Source organism: Aythya ferina, assembly GCF_964211825.1.
Source record: "Aythya ferina genome assembly, chromosome: 3".
NCBI lineage: Eukaryota > Metazoa > Chordata > Aves > Anseriformes > Anatidae > Aythya > Aythya ferina.
The window spans coordinates 32732088-32754529 of record NC_140298.1 but is presented as its reverse complement, the minus strand read 5'-3'; the positions used below and the strand labels follow the sequence as shown (position 1 = coordinate 32754529).

General features: G+C 37.0%; 1 protein-coding gene across 8 annotated transcripts in view; it reads right to left on the bottom strand.

Moving 5' to 3' along the window:
* The window catches only part of LTBP1 (latent transforming growth factor beta binding protein 1), a 205177-nt gene that overhangs the window by 40203 nt on the left and 142532 nt on the right, over nt 1–22442 (bottom strand). For all 8 annotated transcript variants that reach the window (XM_084512716.1, XM_084512718.1, XM_084512717.1 and 5 more), the window contains 7 exons: nt 21885–22010; nt 21019–21141; nt 17347–17466; nt 12298–12420; nt 10076–10198; nt 5436–5558; nt 1608–1733 (listed from right to left, as the gene is read on the bottom strand). In XM_084512716.1, coding sequence (XP_084368842.1) covers nt 1608–1733; nt 5436–5558; nt 10076–10198; nt 12298–12420; nt 17347–17466; nt 21019–21141; nt 21885–22010 — 864 coding nt within the window. The remainder of the gene's footprint in view (nt 1–1607; nt 1734–5435; nt 5559–10075; nt 10199–12297; nt 12421–17346; nt 17467–21018; nt 21142–21884; nt 22011–22442) is intronic.

Sequence of the window (22442 nt, the reverse complement as noted above, 5' to 3'; positions counted from 1 at the left end):
TCCTCTTACATCAGCGTAACAGTGATACCCTTGCCAATAGTGTATTTCATGTGCTTAGTTATTATGTTACTTATTACATATCGAGTTATATGTCAGGTGAAATAATAATGCTGTTTTTCCTCTGGTAAAAGTAGGGGAAGTAAATGCTACAGAAGTTTCCATGCATCTTCTCTACTGGAGGAAGAACCTTTTCACTAGGCCTAAGTGAACTGATGAGAAGAGCTGGCTTGTGAAAACCAGTTATACGACGATTTACTGGCTTATAATTTGGAACAGAACAGCTTGCTTACTTCTTGAACGCTTGAGATCCATCACCCATAGATTTTAACACTGAGCTACCTCTGCCCAGGTTTTCTCCTCTGCATACATCCTGCTGAACTACTATAGCGTAACTTTTTCCTCTTCAATATCATTACTTTTCCCACAAGGCTTCTTGCCTTGAAAAGTCCTCTCATCCATGAGAACAGCCATTTTTCATCCAGTCAGGGGAATTTATGTTTTCTGTCAGCATCACTGACTACATAAAGCCACATATCTTCTTGGTATCATTGACAGCAAGTCTCCTGTTTTAAATCAAGTGCAGGAGAGCAACATCACTAGCAATTGTGTGCTTTCCATTAGCAACAGGATATTTTCTCATGCTATAACCAAATAAAAACCCTAGGTGGACCTAAATTCTAGGCTTCTTGATGTTTCTCACCAGTGTTATTACTGTAGCAACTTTTACAATCTTAAATGAAAAATACCTGTATGAGCAAGCTTGCATATAAAGTGTAAACTGACTTTATCACTGCAAAGATCTAATTACTAAGATTTACTCAATTTCTGACATTTCAAAATGTCTGAAGTGCTATCGTTGTCAGCATTTTACTACAATTTCTCACTGGAGCTCTGTTATATGGATGCTTCATCTGGTGGTCAAGGTCTTGACAAGGCAGGTTCTGTTGTCTCACATCCAGCAATAAGAATATTTAGGCAGCTCAGGCTTGCTTCTAATGCATGTAAGACACTTTAAATTAAATAACACTAAATACATATGGCTGTAAGGACTACCCATCTGAAACCTCTTAGAAGCCCAAATTCCAACCTCACTTTATTTGCATTTTCTAAATATTTCTTCTTTCACCTATGCTATATGACAGAAATAATTTTCCACCTCTGAATAGACTTTCATGTTATTACAGGTGTCCTCTGGTTTCACATATTTTAGTATAAGGATATCATTGCCATCTCTGTCATCATTTGCTATAGTTATGCCAGTATTCCTTCTTTTTCACTAATTTCTTTTGCTTTCAAAAATAAAATCTGATGTTCAGATGGCGAATTTTTTAAAAGTCAAGACAAGTAAAACAGCTTCTAACAGACATTAGTTCTACTGTGTCGCCCATTTTGTACAGTTCCTGTTACACTTCTTGTGACACAAACAGCAACATATCATGCCATGCATTTAAGAGGAAAAAAAAAAGGGACCTTTAGGTGGCAGGTTGATGAGTTAATATTATTTTTGCAGTATTACACCCAAACTGACTGTCTTTCTTACTCAACTAGTAACAGCAAAGCAATGGGAATGCAGGGGGAAGCTCATGCATTACTATGACTTGTCTCACCTTCACATGTTCGGCCATCTGCAGACACAGAAAAGCCCTGCTCACATATGCACTGGTAGGACCCATCTGTGTTCAGACACTCCCCGTGAGGTGAACAGAGGTCAGATCTCTCACATTCATTGATATCTGCAAACAGAGACATTAGTAGCTTTGCAAATAACCATTCCCTTAATATTAAGCCTTAGTTCAATTAGTCTTAAATGAAGCTTTTGTATCTACCAGCTAGGCAAATCAGGCTCTTTTTCAGGAGTAACCAAATCTTGTGGGATCTTTTTTAAACTCTGTATAAGCATCAGTATGTTCTGATTTACCATACTCCCTCTATATCACTCTCTGCAATGACGATGAGCAGATGAGAATGATTTGTGAGATGTCAGGATAAGCTCTACACAAGCCAACATTTCTTCTGCATTAGGGGAATTCTCAGATGGCTCCTTCTCACTGCTTCTTGATTGCTGTATGCTTGTCAACTTTGTGCATCTGGCTCCATGTGTTTGTATTACCAGCAGGTCTGGAGCTGCATCTTTTCCAGCAAGTTGATTTTATACAATTTAAAGCCAAATACTCATTTTACTTTTTTTTTTTTTTTTTTTTTTTCTTATGGGGAGTGGTCCCAAAAGTTTGGTATATAAGAGTTCATAATCATTGTTCTTTTTCTGGAATTTAGAAAGCATTTTCCAAATACTGCCTTTCAAACTTACTTTTTATCTAAAAACCAAGAATTTCTTTCTGATTGATGTTTTCTTACCAACAGAACCTGCCATCAGAACTCAAAGATTACATACATTCATTCTTTTTTTTTTTCAAGACATACATTCACAAGAATTGTAAAAAATAAAATAAATAGAATAAAATTGTACCTGTGGCATTTTGCTTTACTGAAACCTTTAAGAAGTTTTCAGTATCATGCTGAGATCAAACAAAAACTTAGAAAAAAAATACTTGAGATGTTTTCATCCATCGTAACAGATAGAATTTCTTACTCTTAACTGTGTCTTTTATTGCTTAAATTTCCAGCCATCTTTAGAGTCATGCAAAATGCATCAAAGTAGACAATAATTTTGATAGTCTAGATAAACTACAATTTCGGCACTATTATTTCAAGTCCCATAATGCCATTATAGAATTTTCTTTAAATGCAGACTGATTGTATCTTGTGTATATAAACCTTCTAGGCCAGTGTCCTGAAGGCACTGTGCATGTGGAAAGAACAAATGCAGCCTGGGGAAGGTAATATCTGTAAAAGGTGCTAAGGGAAAAGTCAGTGTGCTGCATTTCACACAACACCTACATATATGAAGTCTTCTATGAAATCAAGGCAATTGTAGACCAATGGCATACTCTGTGAAGCTCTTTGAAGGTGTCCAAGACAGGTAAGTTTGGAGATCAGCAAAGACAAGTGCAGTACAGTACCTTCTCAGCATGCATACTGTTCTCGAAACTAAGCTGTCAGTGTTTTAAAACTGCCAGAAAAATACTGGAAACCAGAAGAGCTGATTACACAAGGGTAGAATGACATTTAAGAGACGGGAAAACAAAATTAATAATGTCAGGGAAATAGAGTTTAATTTGTCTGAAAGAGAACACTACACACTTTATGATATTTTGGATTCTTTTCAGCTTTGCTCCTAACCAAAATACATGTTCTTAATTTCTAGCCTAAATTTTAGTCCAGATTCAACTTTGCAGACACTCATTGTGATAAATTTGTCAGTTTAATTCAAGAGTTCTCTACTTTCAATTATGATTTCTTTTGATGGTAAGAACACTATAATTAAATCTCCCCTAATTTTTCTTTACCAAAATACACAGCTTAAAATTATTCAATCCTTTCTCTTCCAGGCCATCATCTTTTTTGAGTTCCTCTCTGAACTCTTTTCAACTGATCAGCATCCATTTTGAATTTTGGGCTACTAAATGTCCAAGTACAACCATGTGCCAAGAGCAGCTGCATAAGTGCAAAATAGAGGTAAAAAACCCTTGCATACTTCTTATGTATATTATGCTTTTTCTATCTTCCAGACAGTGCATTAGTCCTACTGGCCACAGGGTTGCACTGGAAGCTCATGTTTAGCTACCTATCTCTGACCCCTAAATCCTTTTCAATCACTGTGTCCCAGAAGGAAACCCACTATCCTACACATGTGATTGAGATTCCTTCTTCAATATGTAACTGGCTGTATTAAAATATATATTGTTTGCTCATACCCAGTTTACAATGTGTTCAAGATCACTCTGCACTAGTGGCCTATTATCTTCATCTTTTACCACACCCCTAATCTCTCCACACAAATTCTGTCAAAAATGTTTCTGTTTTTTTTTCTTACTATTACAGAATTCTGATATAAGAATTAACTTTCAGTCATTTAAAGATGTCTCTGTTTCACTGCTGTGTGAAGCATTTTGAAGCAAACTACTGAAGCAAAACAGTCATAATTTGCAATGTAAATATGGCTAGTTTTGTCCAGTCCAAAATACAGGACAATAAAAATATATTCAAGATTTCATTCTCTGACTAATGAAAATTCTACTAGTAGATCTTGTAACAGCTCAACAACAGGTAGCTTACACAGTAATAATCCTCTAAACATATTCAATTCTGTTAGTCACAGACCTCCCTTTATATTCTTTCATGGTGTCCAGCTCTGCTATTCTAACTTGTCTGTATTCATTGTATCAGCTCCCCCTTTCTTCCATTTGTTCTGATACTCATTTGGCTACTGTTCAAGTGGTTTCACACACCTTCTACAACAAATTCTTATTTTTCAACATTCATGGTCTTTTTTCTCAAGTGTGGCATTACCTGAAATGATTTCCAATATTAATTCACATTTTTCTGTTTACAATACTTGTCTACCCCTTAGTTGGCTCCTAAGTGCTTTCAGTTTTGTGATATTCATTCATGTAGCCTATATACTTCTCCTTAACATAGTGGAGTGAAGAGAATTAGATGGTAGGAAAGCTGGCACTGATTTATAGCTTGTGGTCAATTCCCCTTTATCTGCTAAAGCAAAATCTAATACAGTACTTCTCTATGTTGAATGCAATGTTTTCAGCATTAGAAAGCAGTCACATGTAATACTTAGAAGTTTTGCAAGGAATTTACTGTTGGTTGCATAAGATCTTCAACAAAGATTAGTTGGAATGTAGTCTCTCAGCTCAAGTCTAAACTGTGCATGAGAGGAGCCAAAGCAAAGTCCAAACTCCTGGTCCTCCAATCATTTAGAGCATGAACATGGTACCACTTTCCAGCTCTGAGACCATTTCTTGTCTCATAAAAATGGATGGTAAAAGGGAGTGCTGAGGCATGCCTGGGTGTTGTGCCAACACAGAGATAGGATTCTTCAGACCCAAAAGTTGGGAAGTACTTTTTCTGGATTTGGCAGTGTTGGCTTAGCCTCAGGTAACACATTCTCTTCCTCCCCATTCTCCACAAAGTACTGCAAAATGTTTTAGAGATGACAGAGAGATGACCTAACATGACCTGAGAATAGCTATAATGCTTTGTTATGACATCAGTTCACAAATATACAAGGTACTGTCAAAATAAATGCTACCAGGATTTGGGAAAATGCAGTACTGAATCTCTGTGAGTGCTAACATAGATTTTCTTTCGTGTTATGAAGGCTGAAATTTAAGCCTCTTGAACTAATCTCTCAACTTATATTTAGAGACAATGATATTAAGTGAGAAGAGTAAGAAAGTACTACCAATCATAAATAAAATGAGTTTCTCCTCATTATCATGATCTGTGACCTTCACAAGTCATGATTATAAACTTGCATACTTATAAAAATGATCCTGGCATTTTTAATAGCTATTTCATACCTTGACATCCCCTATTTGCTATCTGCTGGAAGCCATCTGGACAAGTGCATTTGTAAGACCCATCAGTATTCATGCAGTTTCCTCGAAGGCATACATCACTGTCTTGAAGGCATTCATCAATATCTGAAATAAAAATGTAACTGAATAATCAAATGATGTAAAAACTGATGAATTTTTTAAGTGATACTTCAATACTAATGTAGCAACTTGAAGCTACAGTGTCCTCTAATAACTACGTGAGGATGTCCTCTTAATTTCTTTCAGCATATTATCAGACTTCTTGTATTTCTAGAAAGCTTTAAAATTTGAGTTTGTGGATCATTTCTTCTTAGCAAGCATATTGAATGTGTGTCATTTTAACTCTAATGAAAAATATCATAACAGACCTTTATATCAATCTCTACCTTACTATAATGGTGACTGTGGCATTACAGTAGTACAATTATCAAGAAAAGCCAACCAGCTGTGTTTGTCTTCCAAGAAAGACACAAAAAATGCCTACTGATACAAACTTGTATTTTGAAAGATGTATCTTCAGACATGTTTAGACCACTGCACAAAGTTCTCTGAGCCTGAACTGACCTGACTCAGATGTTGTCTAGAGCATGTGCAAGCCCAGGCATAGCTGGTGTGCCACACCAGACAAGACATGCCCATGGAGACTACTCACAAGAGAGCCACGTGGACAGAAGGCTTGTAGCACACAGACCACACTGTGTGTACAGCTGTGCTAATGATTGTTTTCTCAGAGGCAGTTTATGTGATGCAATACAGCTATTTTGCAGGCTTAGCAGCTTCATTACAAAGCTGAATAGTTGATTTTGCGTAGTACTGCACCTAAGCCATTAATCCAGACAAAGAGCCAGGGCATGCAGGGTCCAGCTCCCAGCTGCCTATCCACCACATTCCCAGTGCCAAGTCCTCAGTCTATAGACTGCCCTAGTGTCTTGACGTTGATGGGGTAAACATGACACATAGCTGGGAAAGATTCAAGACAGAAGCTAGATACAAAACAACCAATTATTTCAAGAACATATTGGCATACTGGATATTGGCATTGTCTTTACCAAAAGTCTTTTCTTTCCATTACCTTTCAAAGGCAATGGCAGCCCAAGAGAGAAAACAGAGCACAGGTACAGAATTAACTCAGCAACTGCCTACATTCCAGTGATTTTACATGGTTTTGTTTCACTACAACTAAAGATCACAAAGTACTTCATGACTGGGTCTCTGTTTTTAAAAGCAAACAGAAAATAGAAGAAAAATCTCAGAAGTAACTTGCACCTTTCTCCTCAGTGATCTACCTTGTAATCAGTCGAGTCTATTGCTTTGATGGGCCAGAGTTTCTCCTGAAAAAACTGACAAAGAGTTTTTCCACTGCCTTGGAATATTCTGACTTCTTAACCACAGATTTGATATAACTAGAATTGCAACCTTTTCATGCATTTCAGGAATAATAACAATTGTAATTAAAAAAACAGGACATGACCTCATTTCTACATTTCTCTCTGGAAGGCCTACACTGTACATCAAAGTGCAACTATCCTTGGGATTTAATCTATTTGATTAAAATAAGAAATAGTGATTGCTTTCTTACATATATGAGTGTTATTGCAGATAAAACTGCACTTAATACTGACAAAATTGTGACCTTTTGATAACCACATGTTTTATAATCATTTTCAACTGAGAAATAAATTGTGGTTTATTTGAAAAACAGCAATTAATTTTGACTGGGAGCATGAGAAAAAAATTAACGACTCCCCTGCGCCGAGTTAATGCCAAGCCTCACAACAAGAAGGCGTTTTCTGCCAAATTCAGTCAAAATTCATTATTTTCCATATAGGACAAAAACCTCCCTTTCTCTGATGGAACTCTTCACAGCTCCTATGGTTACTGCACAAGAATCTCGAGGAAAAGCAGAGACACTAAGTCATTCTTGAAGTGTTCAGTACTTTCTATCACCCTTCACAGGTATACACATAGAGCATTTGGGCTAGCAAAATCTCTGAAGGCTGCTAGGACAGCCCAAGTTCTTTGAGATGTACAGTCTACATGTAAGTTCAGATAGCGCATACACATATTTCTGAAGGTGAAGAAAATCAGAAGAGGTGAACTTACAGCAGATAAAGCATTCTTACAGAGAGCAGAACTAGCATGGTGTGTTCACACTTGGTTTCCAAGGTGCAAAAAGCAGTCCATAATGTCATGTACTTCAGAAAATATTGAAGGGATATAGTGCAAGTACTGAAGAATTTCTTCTATTTCAAGATATGGACAGATTTTGTTGAGAATTTTTAATACTTATGAAAATCTAAAGCAAACAAATTGTCTCTGCAGAAATTAACCACTTTGTCACTGGATGGAGCAGCTGTAGACTTTGTTACAGACTCTTGTGAATGAGACAAAGGCTGTGGGGTAAGGGAACAGCTTTACCTGTTTTCCCTGTATGATCCAATTCCTCCTCTTTTGCCTTGAGAGCTTCTGAAATTGTTTTTTCTTGAAAATTGCCCTTGAATTGGAACAAGGAAGAGATGAAGATAAAGTAAAGCATGGACCTCTCCTGTCAGCCCACATCACAGTAATGGAAAGCAGCAACAGTTACTGTGACTTCCCGGGCTGTATGAAATGTGCCAAAGCAGACTGAAGAGAAGTTCTGGAAACTATGATGGATTTACATTAATTTCTATATTTCATTTGCTCTTCCTCACTACAAGATGGTTTAACTAACAATTTTCCAAGCTCACACTCTTTTGACAGCATTTACTAGTTCAAAATCTTTCTCTGCAGACTTAGTGGTTTGTAAGGCCTCTTGCTGAAGCAATTTAAATGCTTGAAATGGTTATGCGTCCCTCGCTCCCATCCTATCCCTCTCAGCTATGCACAAAGGAAATAAAGAAGACTGTTTCTTGCCGAAGGCTGACAGGCTAAAAAGTCATAAATTAAACTGAAGCAATAAAAAATAACCATCACACATCAGGGATAAAGAAAGTCTAACAGAAGAACAGCGAAGTACTAGCACAAGCTGTTTGAAGAAATATTTGGAATCTCATCTGTTGAAGTCTGTTAAGAGGAGATGAGATGAGTATCTGTCAGGAATGACACCACACAGTCTGTTCTGTCTTTAGGAGGCAGGCTTGACCTTGATTTGACCAAGAATCTTTGATTCTTGACAGTGTATCTCCGCATCTGTCACAACTCACGAACATGTGAAGCCAAGCAAAAACAAAATTCTTTGACACAAGTTTCTAGTGCCTTGCATCGTCAGCCACATTTCTTGAAGCTGATGCAAGTGATACTGGTATTCACCAGGAATGCTGAGATGATCTTAAGTTCTTCTGTGACTATATTCTCCAAACAGATCAGTACCGAAGAGATTATAAGATATCCTTATTGCCTCATTGGTGAGTACTTCAAGATATGTTGTCACTCATTAAATGTGGACAATCCCATACCATCAGCACTGATAAAGTCTGGTCTGATATCACAGGTTTGTCTTGAGAAGACAGCACTGTGTCACAGCTTGGGGGAATTGCTCTTTTGCCTGAATCAATTGAAGAGGAGGATTCCTGACATATTGCTCTGGGTGAGAGGGTGATCATGCACGCAGCACTCCTGTTAGGTTATCTCCTAGAGTGCTGTGTGCATGATAACCTAACAGCAGAACACACAGTGGGGAGAACAACAGTAAGGAGTTCTGTCTTTTCCATGGTATTAGCAGCTACAGAAAGCACACCAGAGACCAGAAAGTTTATTTATGCTAATACCACACCTACAGTAACAGCCTAATTGAGAGTTTTTTCCTCTAGGGTGGGAGATAAGGAAACACCTGAGGTAGAATAGTTTCTGGAGCTCACTTATGAGAAACCTCACATGCTCAGGATTGACTGTGAGTAGCGCAGCAAAAGGCTATACGACATGATATGATACAACAATGGAGAAAAGGGAGCAGGTTTGAAATAATTCATTAGAAAAAAGTATCTGCTTGCCAATTACTGGACATTAAGCTGTTCTACTTGAGAGATAATAGAATGTGGCTGTTTAGTATAACATAGCATTTCTCCCTAAATTTGGTATAGATCTTTCACCTCTTTTGTTTTTAAAAACTCAGTACACAGATTGCTTTCTGAGACACTTAAAGGTGTGAGCTCCACCAGATCCCCTCAAAGCTCATCTTATACTGCGTATTTTCTCTTGCCAGTGCACATGGGGGATTCAAGCTTCCCCAAACCAGCTGAATAAGTTTTCTCTTAGCAGGATCCCGTATGAACAGAGTATGCTGGCAGAAGCTTTTGTAATACAGAACCAACGTAGAGCTCTGCAACAGAATTTGAGCAACAAGATTTGGAAAAGCTTAAGTGTTTTGGGTAACAATGTCAACTGCTCTTTCAGTCTTACTGTTGGGAAATACACATGCTGATTTCTTGTATGTGAAAAGATGACAGGCACTATTTCTAAGAAACAATAAATATGTGGCTGTGCAGGAGGGGACTGTTAAACAATTCAGAGTAAGGTTCTGCAAAAGAAAGAGGAGCAATATGTCTTTCTACCCCAGTTGCAAAAGACTTCACGCCTACAGCTGAAATACACAAGATCTTATTGAAAAAAAATGAATCAGTAGCTTAAGTCCACAAGCTTACCTTCACACTGATCTCCAGTAGAAGATAATGTGTAACCTTGGTTACAAACACATCTAAAAGACCCTTCTGTGTTCCTGCAGTGCCCATTCACACAAAGTGATCTGTGCTGGCATTCATCTATATCTGTAGCAGAAAAGACAGTGATAATATAACACATCTGAAAATACAGATTACTGAGCAAATAGTGCAAAAAACGTATTTGAACAAAACAGGGAAGGAGAGTGTCAATATGAAGTACTGTTTCTCTTGGTCTTATATTTATTAACAAATGCAGACAGTCAACATAATGCGTAAAAATATATGAAATTGCAGATTGGCTGTTTTCCTCAAGGTGACTGCATTCACAATTCGCTCCCATAGTGTCAATATCCATCAATACACAAACAGGTACCCACAGACAGACACACTGCTTGTGAATTCTTTTTGTTTCTCCGTATCTGGCAAAGGTAACAAGCTAGCTGCTCCAGTGAGTCAGCAAAACCCACAAAATACTTTCCAGCAGGATCACCAGCTTTTAACAGGGTATGGTTTTCAGATACACACTGACAGGCTGTTCTCCTATTCAGCTGTACATTGACTCTCCTTTAAATACTCGCCTTGTAACAGTATTAATCCTCTAAGTATAGGGAAACGTCTCTTTGCTTCCACAACTACTGTTAATCCCTCAGTGCTTCAGTTCTCATAAACCGGGGTCAGCCTGGGTTACCAGATGGACTTGAACACTGAACTTAAATTTTCATATGAAAATGTCAAAATAGTGGAGGGGAGCAGCACTTTGAATTCAGAACACAGCACATCCTCTATGAGCTAGGAAACCTGTTTTCACTCTCTTACTTATAAAAAGTTTGTGAAGAAACTGTAATTAAATCTATATGGCAGGTTGTTAGTCACTTCTAGGATTTAGGCACGGCTGCATGTTGTTCTGAAAATATACTGCAATTCAAACAGGAGAAAGTTACTCAGTGAGTTTTTTCTGGTCTGTGTTATGGCTATGTAGTCTGACCTCTTGAATAATGGTCCCTTGTGACCAGAGAAGTTTTGAATTTAAGGATCACCGAATTCTGTGGGGCTGCATGAGGTATCTGGGCACGTGTACGGATCCTGACTTTAGAAGGGTGCACTTTAAGAAGAACTGTCTGCACATGCCAGCACAGTTTGGCAAAGGCTCTTTTCCATGAAAGGCTCAGAGGAAGCAGTCAAACTTTGTCTACATACTTTCCCCAAGACTGGTCTGCTCTGTGTCCTGGACAGCACATTTAACTCACTCAAGCCACTTAATGTACAGTGATGTTTTGTTTCAAATTTCCTGACAAAGTTAAATGAATGATTATTTAGTTTTATTGTATTATTTTAGCTCTCAGAAGGCTGAATGTGTTTAGTGCTATATGCAGACACTTATGGGAAGGGAATATAAAGAAGAAAAACAGCTGAAAAGAAACTCAGGTTTCTGTGTGCTTCCGCAGCTTGGAGACATTATCCCAGATTTTCACTTCTGGTGGACAGGTTGCAAGGAGTCCCTAATGCCTGCTGTTCAAGGAGGAGAGAGATACTCATACTTCATATATGCACTCTGTGCTCTCTCTCAGACTGCTGTGCTCTGGCTCCATAGCCAATTTTGTTCCACTGGAGCAGTACCGATGGGAATTTTATATGTGGAAGAAATGCAGGACCTGACACGCTGGAGATGTATCTCCAATGCAGGTACTTGTTCATAGAAATATGATACCACACTCATTTTCTACTAAGTATCTTGCTTGAAAAGCAGCAATACCAAAGCAGGCATCAGCTCAGCATTTAACTGACACTACTGAGTTCCAAGAGAACGTAGCCTGGGTTTTGTGATTTCACTCCCTCACATGAAAGAAAAAAAGATGAAAAGAAATGCAAATGCCACACTAAAAGGTTAAGACAGCAAAAGCCACTGTCTCCAAACCTCGAAAATGACAGAAATGTCAAGCATTTTGCAGAAATTCCAATCAAGTAACATAAATATTACTAAACATTGTTGATTGGCTTTATAACCCCAGATGTTTTATAACAAATCACAAAATGTATAATGTGACTATGTAAGCCATAAAATAGAAAAACACATTCTTCTTACATTTTTGGTAATTTAGCCTCAGTGTTGTACTTTTGTTGTCTCCATGAGGAAGAATACTATTAGATGAGAAATGTTATCTAGAAGTGCAACCTTACAGAATTTTAATCATATTCCTTCCTACCTTCACACTGATCCTCTGATGCAGAGAGTTTGAAACCTTGGCCACAAATACATCTGAAAGACCCCTCAGTATTTTCACAACGTCCATGTGTACAGAGATTGCCATACTGACATTCATTTATATCTGTGAATACAAACAAAGCATAAATGTATAATTAACTTGGTTACAAATATCTCTCAGGTGGGTGTGGGAACTGATTCAAGTTCTGTCATAAGCATAATTACAACCAGCTTTCCTGTCTTTTTGGCCTTGTCAATCCCGCAGCAATTCTGATTAAAAAAAAAAAAAGAAGAGAAATAAGGATTTGAATTTGAGCTGGCCTGTGCTCAAAGTATACTCACAACCCACATGACTAAAACAATGCTTTAATCCTAGTACTGTAGTTCAGGTTAACAAATCTCGTTTTTTTTTTTTTTTTTAATAGTGTTTGTACTATGAACTGTGTGTCTACATCATCCTTACTTAAATAAGATCATTTTTGCCCAAATGGCTTAAACCACTGTGAGAAAAGAGATAGAAAGAGTAGAGTAGAGTAAAAAAGAGGTCAGCACGTGCTGGCACACTCATTCTTGCATTGCATAGATTTACTCTTAGGAAGTATACGTAACTACGACAAAAGCACAAGCAGCTGCCAATACCTTGTAACCATCATCACTAATCCTTCTGCTATTGCAAGAAACAATCCAGATAACCCCAGATGCAAACACAGCTCAAGCTGGCAGGGCTGTGTTGGAAACCGTTCTCACCAAAATCACTTTTGAAACATTTGCTCGTCACAGCTCCCACCTGCTGCCTCTGCTCATTTACCTGGAGTGAGGGAACAGGAAGGTTCTCCTTGGAGCAAGTTCTGAACTCAACCACACTTCTCTGCTGTTGAATTTTTGCTGTTTTTTAAAGCTAGGTCAATTAACGTACAACACTTAAGAGTTCTCCAGTGCATAGATAAAGAGCATATACAAAACATGCGCATGTTGCACATTACTTGACAATGTTTTTGAAATGCACTTAAGGGAGGCAGGTTCTAAAAGACATAGCTAACACATGAGGAATTTCAAGAGGATTTCTGTACTTCATGCAGATCACTTGTAAGGCTAGTCTATACAGGCAACAAAGAACTCAACTAAGACTTTATAACTAAAGTTTTAGAAGCAAAACCTCTCAATTCAGTTGCAAGCCAACCTTTATTCACAGGCAGATTCAAAAAGAACTTTTGTTTTCCCTTTTAACTATTGCACAGATGCATTTTCATCTTTCTCTGAAAGGAGAATATTAACTAGATGGACCACTCCGTTTAGTCAACATGAAAATTGCTGTGTTACTACTTAATCATTTCCAGGTATTCCTTCTGAATGCAATTTGTAGAAAAGGACAAACAAACAATAAAAACAAATAAATAACAACTTTCTTATAAACCCAGGCAGAATTAATTCAGAATTCTAAACTAATTTGAGGGTATAGCTAACAGGAAGCAGGTGCCCCTGCTTCTATGAAAAAAGCCCCTGCTTCTATGAAAAAAAAAAAAAAAGTATTTTTTCAGCTCTACTGAGACAGAAAAAAATTAAACCTTATTTGCTTTTATGTCAGAAATCATATTACTTTCAATTATACTGTCTTTTGCCACCACAAAGCACACAAAATCTGTCAACATAAAGTAAAACAACTGATTGAGGCACTCAAGCTATTTAGACAGCTGTAGAACAGGGAGAGATGGAAAGATTAAAAACCTTTAATTCATCTCATAGCTCTTATTAGCTATTCTGAATATCTGCAGCGAGTATTTTCCTTACATTTATTTACCACTCATAGCTCTCCACATGGTACTGTATAACCTGACTTTTGACAAAGCCCATCCATGCTCAGACATAAATGAAACCACCATTATTATCCATATTTCAAATGATCTGCCTCTGTCAATAAAGCCCCTTTGTTAGAGGCTGTCTAAGAATACGAAGTGGCCTCCACCCTGATGACAGCACAGATCTGCAGGTCTTCTGCTATGGCAGTTCAGTAGGCAATACTACTTCCATCCTTCTGCAAGACTAATTTCTAAGACTCCTTCCTACCATTTCAAAATGACCTCACTGAACAAAATGGAAAACACAGAGCACCTAACTCAGCAGTTAGGCACACAAACTAATAACAAACCTGCTTCTTACAGATTGCTTGTCACCTGCTTTTCTCAAAGCTACTTGAAAACAAAGTTTTCAAGTATATATTCAAGTATATAATTTCTGGTTTTTAGGTGGGACCAAAAGATCAATGTACTTCCCCATAAAACCAGCAAAAAAGCCAGGAACAGAATCTAGGTCTTCTAAGGTGAAGTCCAGAGCTGTACCTGATTCTATCAAGTTCTTTGCAGCAGGGCTAGGAGTGTATGGATCAGCTCTGCTGGCCTCTGTACTAATTTTGAAACCTCTTGACCAGATTCCTAACACTTTGCAAGCAGAATATTCTTAGTTAACTGTGTAGCTGCAAAATTCACCACAGTAATAACAATGAGGATGGAGTGGTCTAGAAATTTTTGTAAGCCTTTTTTATTATTTTTCCATTTATTCATTAATACACAGAAGTGTGCTCTAAATTCAGATACTATTTATTTTCATTATATGTCATGATATATTACTGTATTAGAATGTATGTATTTGGAGAGAGAATAATTAAAAAAATAGGGATTGTATGTAAACTTAAGAATGATTATTTCAAATACTCCCTGCACAACACAAACACATGATGGGATCTTGGACAGTAGCAGCAATTGCAAGACAGTAAGGAGGCAGGGTGTGCTGGTGTCATTTTAATTTCTTCCACTATGTATCTCACACTGGACACTCCTAATTAAACTGCAGTTAAATATATTCTATGTAAGTCTGAAGTGATAGACTTGCCTTCATTAAATGACAGTTGGTATGTTCCTGGATTTAAATCCTGCAAGGCTAAAATATAAACATCACTAAAGACCTGTAGAATTTTTACGCTATACTTTCTAGGGCATCAAGTGCCAGCAGAGGAATGAGCTGAGGTAAAAAACACTGAAAACAGCCCTGGGGAAAAACAGCAGAGCTTCAACTGACCTAAACTAATAGCAGAAACAACTGAGTTTATGGAACAATGGACTTAAATACCCATCATAGATAACTTGGCATATATTTTCCTTTGCAGTGTATTTAAATGATACCATATTGGAAAGCTGTAAGACAAACTCTGTCTGCATTACATTTTCTAAAATGCATATGGCTCATCTCCAACATGATGTAAGTCTAGGATAAACAGAAAATGAAGACTGATCACATCACTAATGATGTGAGTGAGATGTCTAGGCTTAGAACATTCCACAAAACAAAGGGAAACTATATGCAGTGATACAAGGAAAAGAAGCATCTACATCTTGGAACAAATACTTATCCCTTACATGAATTAGATTTGGTTGTAAATCTGAGCAAAGCAGTGATTTCTTGCCTCTCAATTCTACTCCTACTAACTTGGTTAACAAAAATGGCCCAAGTGAAAGGTATACCATGGAATTTTCAACAAGGCTGTTTTCACAAATAGGCATAGATATCAAAATTGGTATCAGAAAAGAACACAAAATGAAGGTAAGTTTACCTTAAAAAAAATAAATAAAAGGAAATCTTTGAATGTTTGTAACAGAATGAATGTGCCATATTCCTTGCAAGGACTGCAGGAATCCAGGTAGGTGGGAAGAAGCAAAAGCAATATGTATCAACAAATGTGTGCTTAGAGAAACACATCAATTTCTTTTAAACATTTTATAGCTTGATATAACTCAATTAAAACCTATGGAATTACCTGAGAAATACTTTCCTGCACAGTAAGTCAGATTATAAAACCAAATAATGCAGCTAGGGCATGCTGATAAATTGTTACAGAGGGATGTTCAGACAAAAATGCTGTGCTACAATATGCCTTTATTGGCCAACAGAGTGATTGAAAAGATGAAATCTGTACAACTAGAACAGTGGTGGGTTCTGACAGCCACACCACACGTATTTCAGGTGCTTCACAGCAACCTAGCTCTAGTCTTGCTGCAAAGATCAAAAGCCCATTTGTGGTTGGAGCACAGTAGATGCCCACCTCCCAGTGTTATTTTAATTCTCTCAGACTGCTTCATGAGCTGAAACAAATCACAGCAATGGGGAGCAATTAGGAAATCAACTGTTGAAGTACACTGCCAATCTGAACTACAATAATAATGAAAAGACTACCTATGTAGGATATTATCATTCTAAGTTTAAGTAACATGGTTACTCAAACAACTGTCACAAATTATAGTGCACATGTGTATACGCACACAGAGCAGACAGGAGTACTCACTACAGACAGATATTCCACAACTGAGGTCAAATTCAATTTTCTGGCAGTACCACAGGAAATAGCACTCAAAATTGCAGAAGATTTCATTTCTTTTTGTGTATTAATTCACTCTTTCCTATTTATCTCAAATAGCTAAGAATTAATTTGAAAAAAATAATCTATTAAAAACAAATAGAAAAAAAACAATGTGAAAAAATCTGTCCTAAAAAAAAATAAACGAAAGCAAGAAAGACAAGCTGTTAAAAGATGTGCTGAATAACACAAGATTTGCTGGAAGTACAGATAATTAAGGTATTACTAACAAGTGCTATGAGCGAACTCCCATATCCTGTTGAAAAGCCTGCCAGTCACAGTGATGTGTTAGCACTCTCATGACCTTTCTATTTGTAAAATACCTCCAAAAAATGGCTTAATAGCATTTCACTGATGATACATTCCTTTCAGACCTGTATTTTCTATTTCATTTTTTGAAACTAAAATTGTATGATTTACAGTCTAGATTTAATGTTCTAATACTAAAATTTTATTTCCTCATTCATCCCATGTCTGAGAACTTAAAATAATTTCAAATTCAATTTCTCTTATTTTCAATTATTATTGAATGAAATGGGGAACCATGGCACAAGTGCTATCATCATGTTTTAACATCGATGGAATAGGAAATACAGCATCTTGGAACAAGAACTATAACCAGAGATGCAACAGTACTGAACATACCATGGCACTGTCCATTCCAGCCTCTGAATCCCACTCTGCAAGGAATGCACTGGTAAGAGCCAGGAGCATTAACACACTGTGCATCTGGACAAGTCGTTGGGGTCATGCATTCATCAATGTCTTCAAACGAGAAGATAAAAGAAAATATAGGTCAAAACTGTAACAGAACACTAAACAATAAGCCAACTGAGTTCAAGTTATACTCATAAATTTAAAGAGTTATGTACTTTCTGTAAGATACCCAGAAAGGTACAAGTTAGTATAGGTTTGTACCAGTGAAGGGGCATCTATGAGAAATAAATTAGACCACAGTGCACGCAACAGAATCTGAATTTTCTGTTATACTGCCACTCCTTGGTAGCATACTTGGTAGTATAGCATACAGGAGATCAGATTTCTGGCTTAGATGGGAATAAATACTATTGTTGGTGTCACCCTTCTACCATGTCGAAATGTTCTCAGGTACCTACCTCCTATTGTCTGTCTCAGGAGTGTTTGTAAGTGCACTGCTGTAACAACAAAATTACTGGCTTCTCAATGCAAAGAGAAATTTGGTAGTCTCCTATCCCCTAGAGTTATGCAGAGAAGTAGTATGGGAACTATGAATTTAATTGTGTGAATAGTAATTTTATCAAGTTGCTTATAGGAAATAGGGAATTAATTATGTCTGAAAGAAGGCACAGGCAACATATTCATCTCTGTGAGGCTGGCAGCGTTTAGGGTGACAGAGGGACTTGTTGCATCATGAGAGATTGCAGTTTACCCATGACAAAGCACCAAGATAGGTCCTGAAAAGCTCAAATATCTCATGATCAGGCTCTGAGCATCTACCAGTAACTTCTTATCCTGCACTGAAGAAAATTCCAATACATCCAATATTTTCAATCTAAAAGAGACTGCATACAAAAATTGTCATTCAAAGACATGCTGCTGTTGAGTGACCACTGATTAGATGATAATGGAATTAAAATTGCATGGGCAGCCTCAATCTAGCCTGCTTGCAGACTTGAATATCATTTTATGGCATGGTCTGTAATGGTACAACAACTATAGTATTTTCTACCTAAGATTTGCTTCACACAGTGCATGCAGCTAATGAAATATTCAGAGCCTAAGTTATCTCTAACCCCAGCTCCCTAAATTAACATCTCTTCACTGCTCCACACCTAGATGTTGTGTCTTCAGCAGTTAAGGACTTGCTACTCCACCACAGAGAGTGTTAAGGGTAGCAATTTACTCCTAGTTTTGGGAACAAGCTTCACAGAGGGAAAATTGCCCCCTAACACTTGTACTTTAACTGGCTAATGCTCCAACCTTCAGAGAATTGGACATCCCATGTGCAAACTAGACACTGGATCTGTGCAAATCACATTTTTGCATAGAATCATGACAATCCAGCAGAGTTCTTTCTCATAAAAACAGCAGCGGGCCTCCTGAGCCTCTACAATACAGCCCTGCAAATGCTTCTCAGTGAAATAGCTGTGAGATTTTTAAAATTTATTAAGTAACAAACAACCTTCCTCTGAAACCTGCTCTCAGAACTGCCTGGACTGTATTCACCTTGAAAACACCCAACATGAATTATGCATTTTGTACAGGCATTTGCAGTCAAAATAAAGTCTAAATGCTGCAAAGCTTAAACAAATCACCAGAAGTTTTTGCAGGAATAATTAATTGTAAAAATAATTAATTGTATGTAATAATGTTTCACTATGCCTGTAACATTGTTCTACATGAATAATGAATTTAGCAAGAAGAACATGTATGCAGTCTTTATTTCTCCCCAGCTGGGCCCACAACACAGCTTGTGTGCATATAGCTTGAAGGCAGAATTATGACAGGGTGAGGAAATGTAAATGAACAGTGTATATTGTGTGCAGCTTGGAGGATTCTTACCTTTGTTTTTGGAGTGTGGAGGAGGTGGAAAGGAGTTATCTGTGGAATTTGGAATCTGTCAGTAGTGTGACTATAATGTGTAGGTGTAATGACATGGTGAAATGATTCCCTGAATGTGTCATTTCCTTGGTTTGATGGATTTAGTGTAGGAGGGTTTTTCCCCAAAGCAACCTTAAATAACTTTCAGCAGAAAATGTGATTATAGAGATTACATATTTTTAAGCTAAACAATAGAGAACTACACCACACTATTTAAAATACAAGCTAATAAGAAATTTGATGCACTGTGATATTATGATTTTCAGAGTCCAATACATTCCTGACTGACAGAGAAAATTTGCAAAAGCAGTTGTAAGAGTAGAGTTTGTAAAGCATTTGTAAAACAGAAAAAAAAAAAAGTCTGAGTAGAAAGAGGAATGTCTTAGCAGTGCTAAGAGCAACAAATACACCCACAGCAGCTTTATATTGATCATTTGTTAGGCAACCTAACATGTTAGCAATTTTATTCTGTCATAAGTACCTTAGAAAAATGCATGTAATGTACAAAACTATGTTTAAAAATAAATAGCTACCTGTGGTTTTTAGTTCACAATTCCTTTTGACAATGAAAAAAGAACAACAAAATAGGCAAAAATGGCACACTGGAAAATAACGTGTAGTTTTAAAGGTAAGACATCATAGGATCTCCTGCAACATGAAATATCTGCTAGGTATATATTTCCAAACAAGAAAAAGAAAGAGGAAAGGGGAAAAAGGAAAAGAGAAAAGTTCATTTTATCATTTGCTGCTTGCTCTTTTTATTTATGTATTTATGTATTTATTATTTTTATTAGGAAAAACAATGGATCCTTTTGGAAACAAAAGACTTTGTAAAGTGGACAGGTAAGGAGGGAATAGTAATAAAGTTAACAGATTCCGATTCAGATCGATAACAGATTAATTAATTAATTATAATTAATATTTTATTAATTGTAACTAATATAATTAATTACAATTAATTAATCATAATTAATTAATTAATCATTAATTAATTAATAACAGATTAAAGCTAAATAATATGAATTGAATTACAGCTGCAGAAATCAAATAACTGAAAAGGTTGGAGAGTACTCAAAAGGTTTCTTGTTTAAGATTGCTCCCTCTGAGAATTCTCCCTTTGCAGCTCAAGCCTCTGTGCAGAGCCTCCTTTGAACAGCAGGCAATGTTAATCTTTCCAAACAGTGGTAACATTTGGCACTTTTTGTGATATGAATAAATTTTAACTTCACTTTGTTGTCCCAGACACACTGCAGATAAAACAACCAATATCCTTCTGAACATTCTGTCATTTTTAGCTGCTGTACGTGGGGAAGTTAAATGACCTGAAGGCAAATTAAGTGAAGAAATGTGATAGAAATCCAACAGTAAGATTAAGATAGAGATATTATCAATGGAAATAGGCAGAGTGGAATGGGGAAAGAAACTCTGAACACAATAGGTATAAAACTACTGTGCCAAGAGATTCCATCTGAAAAGAAACAGCAAATGGAGATGGAACTTACTTAAAAGAAATGTATCAAGTAGAAAAATAATAAGCATGCAAATTCACTGTGGCATAGCTTTAATATGTCTAATGCCCAGCTTTCTTTAAAAACAAACAGGTGTAAAGTTTACTGCTCAGATCAGAAACAGCAGTCCATAAGAAAACAGTCATCATGAAGAAATGGCTCCTCCTATTGCAGTTGTTTGGTTTGGCAACCGTTACTGTGTTACTACCGGTGAAGAGTCCAAGCTTACCTTCACATTCCCCTCTCCTGTTCATTTGGTAGCCACTATCACAATATTCACACCTATACGAGCCAACAGTATTTATACAGAAGCCTTCCCCACAAGTATGAGGTCTTGAACATTCATCAAAATCTGCAGAGATGAAAAAGAGAAGTTAAGAGAAACTGTTCCACCACAAAATTACCAAATGCATCTCCCCTACCCTTTTCTTTAATTGAACAAATAAAAAGGCTCAAATTTTCAAGCTGTTTGTAAGCCACAGCCTTAAAGCACTTCTTATTGAGCAGTTTCATCTTTACTCCATTCCATGTGATTGGAGAATAAAGTCTAGAAACAATCAGGCTGTAGAGAGAGGTACAGTGAGTGCCTCTGTGGTTGCAAGCACATTGCTCGCCACTGAGTGCATGCTGTGCTCAAGGCAGCGCTAACCTAAAGAAGATCATAGCTTCTTCAATCTGTTTCTGTTACTATGTAAAGTCCATGGATGTTTGCAGCTATGCTTAAAAATATGGTTTGTAACAGCAGCTAGAGATTGAAAGTGTTCTGAATATTTGGATTTCCCACCACAGAAAGTATTTTTGCTAAATGGTAGTTTTCCTAAACAAATACAATACTGAAAAAATTACTGTTTTTCAACAAATGATCGTTTTGAAAAGTAGGAGAAACCACTCACATACTTTCCTCTCCACAATACCTGGTGAGAGACAGTTAAAACACTTCCAGACATCAGACCAGTACCAATGACATTTAGGAAAAAAGCTGAAAAGGGGACTTCGGGGGTGGGAGTGGGGTGGGGGGGGGGAGGGTTGGGTAAAAATACAAAAATGAACCAAGAAACCTATTTTTATTTTTTTATAAAGTAGAGCAGCAATTACCAACGCAGTCAGTTCCATCTTCACTGGCCATGAATCCAGCTTGGCAAATACATAGGAAACTTCCTTCTGTATTTTCACAGCGTCCAAGGGAACAGAGATGAGGTGTCTGATTACACTCATTAATATCTATAAAAGAAATAAAAATGTAAGACTGTAGAATAACATATTTAGTTGTGATTCTTTTTGTTCATTCTGTGCCATGCTTTTGAAAGGACTGATCTTGTAATTATTTTAACTATTTGAAAAAGTATATGCACTCCTCATCCTTAAAGCTTCAAAAAAGATGCATTAAATAGTTTTGGTTGGAAAAAAATGCTCTTATTGGCATAGACTATATGAATATTGCATTGGCCTGAAGAATGTGACATGATTACTATTCAAATCATTACCCTGAGTGTAAGCTGAGCACAAGCTGCAAGCACAGTACATTAATACAATTTGTATGAAATAGGAGGCTTTTAAGTTGCTATTTGGCTATGTATATGAATGCAAATTATTATTATTTTTTTTTAATATGGTAGTCGCACCTGATAGTCTGTGCATCAATTTGAAGTTACT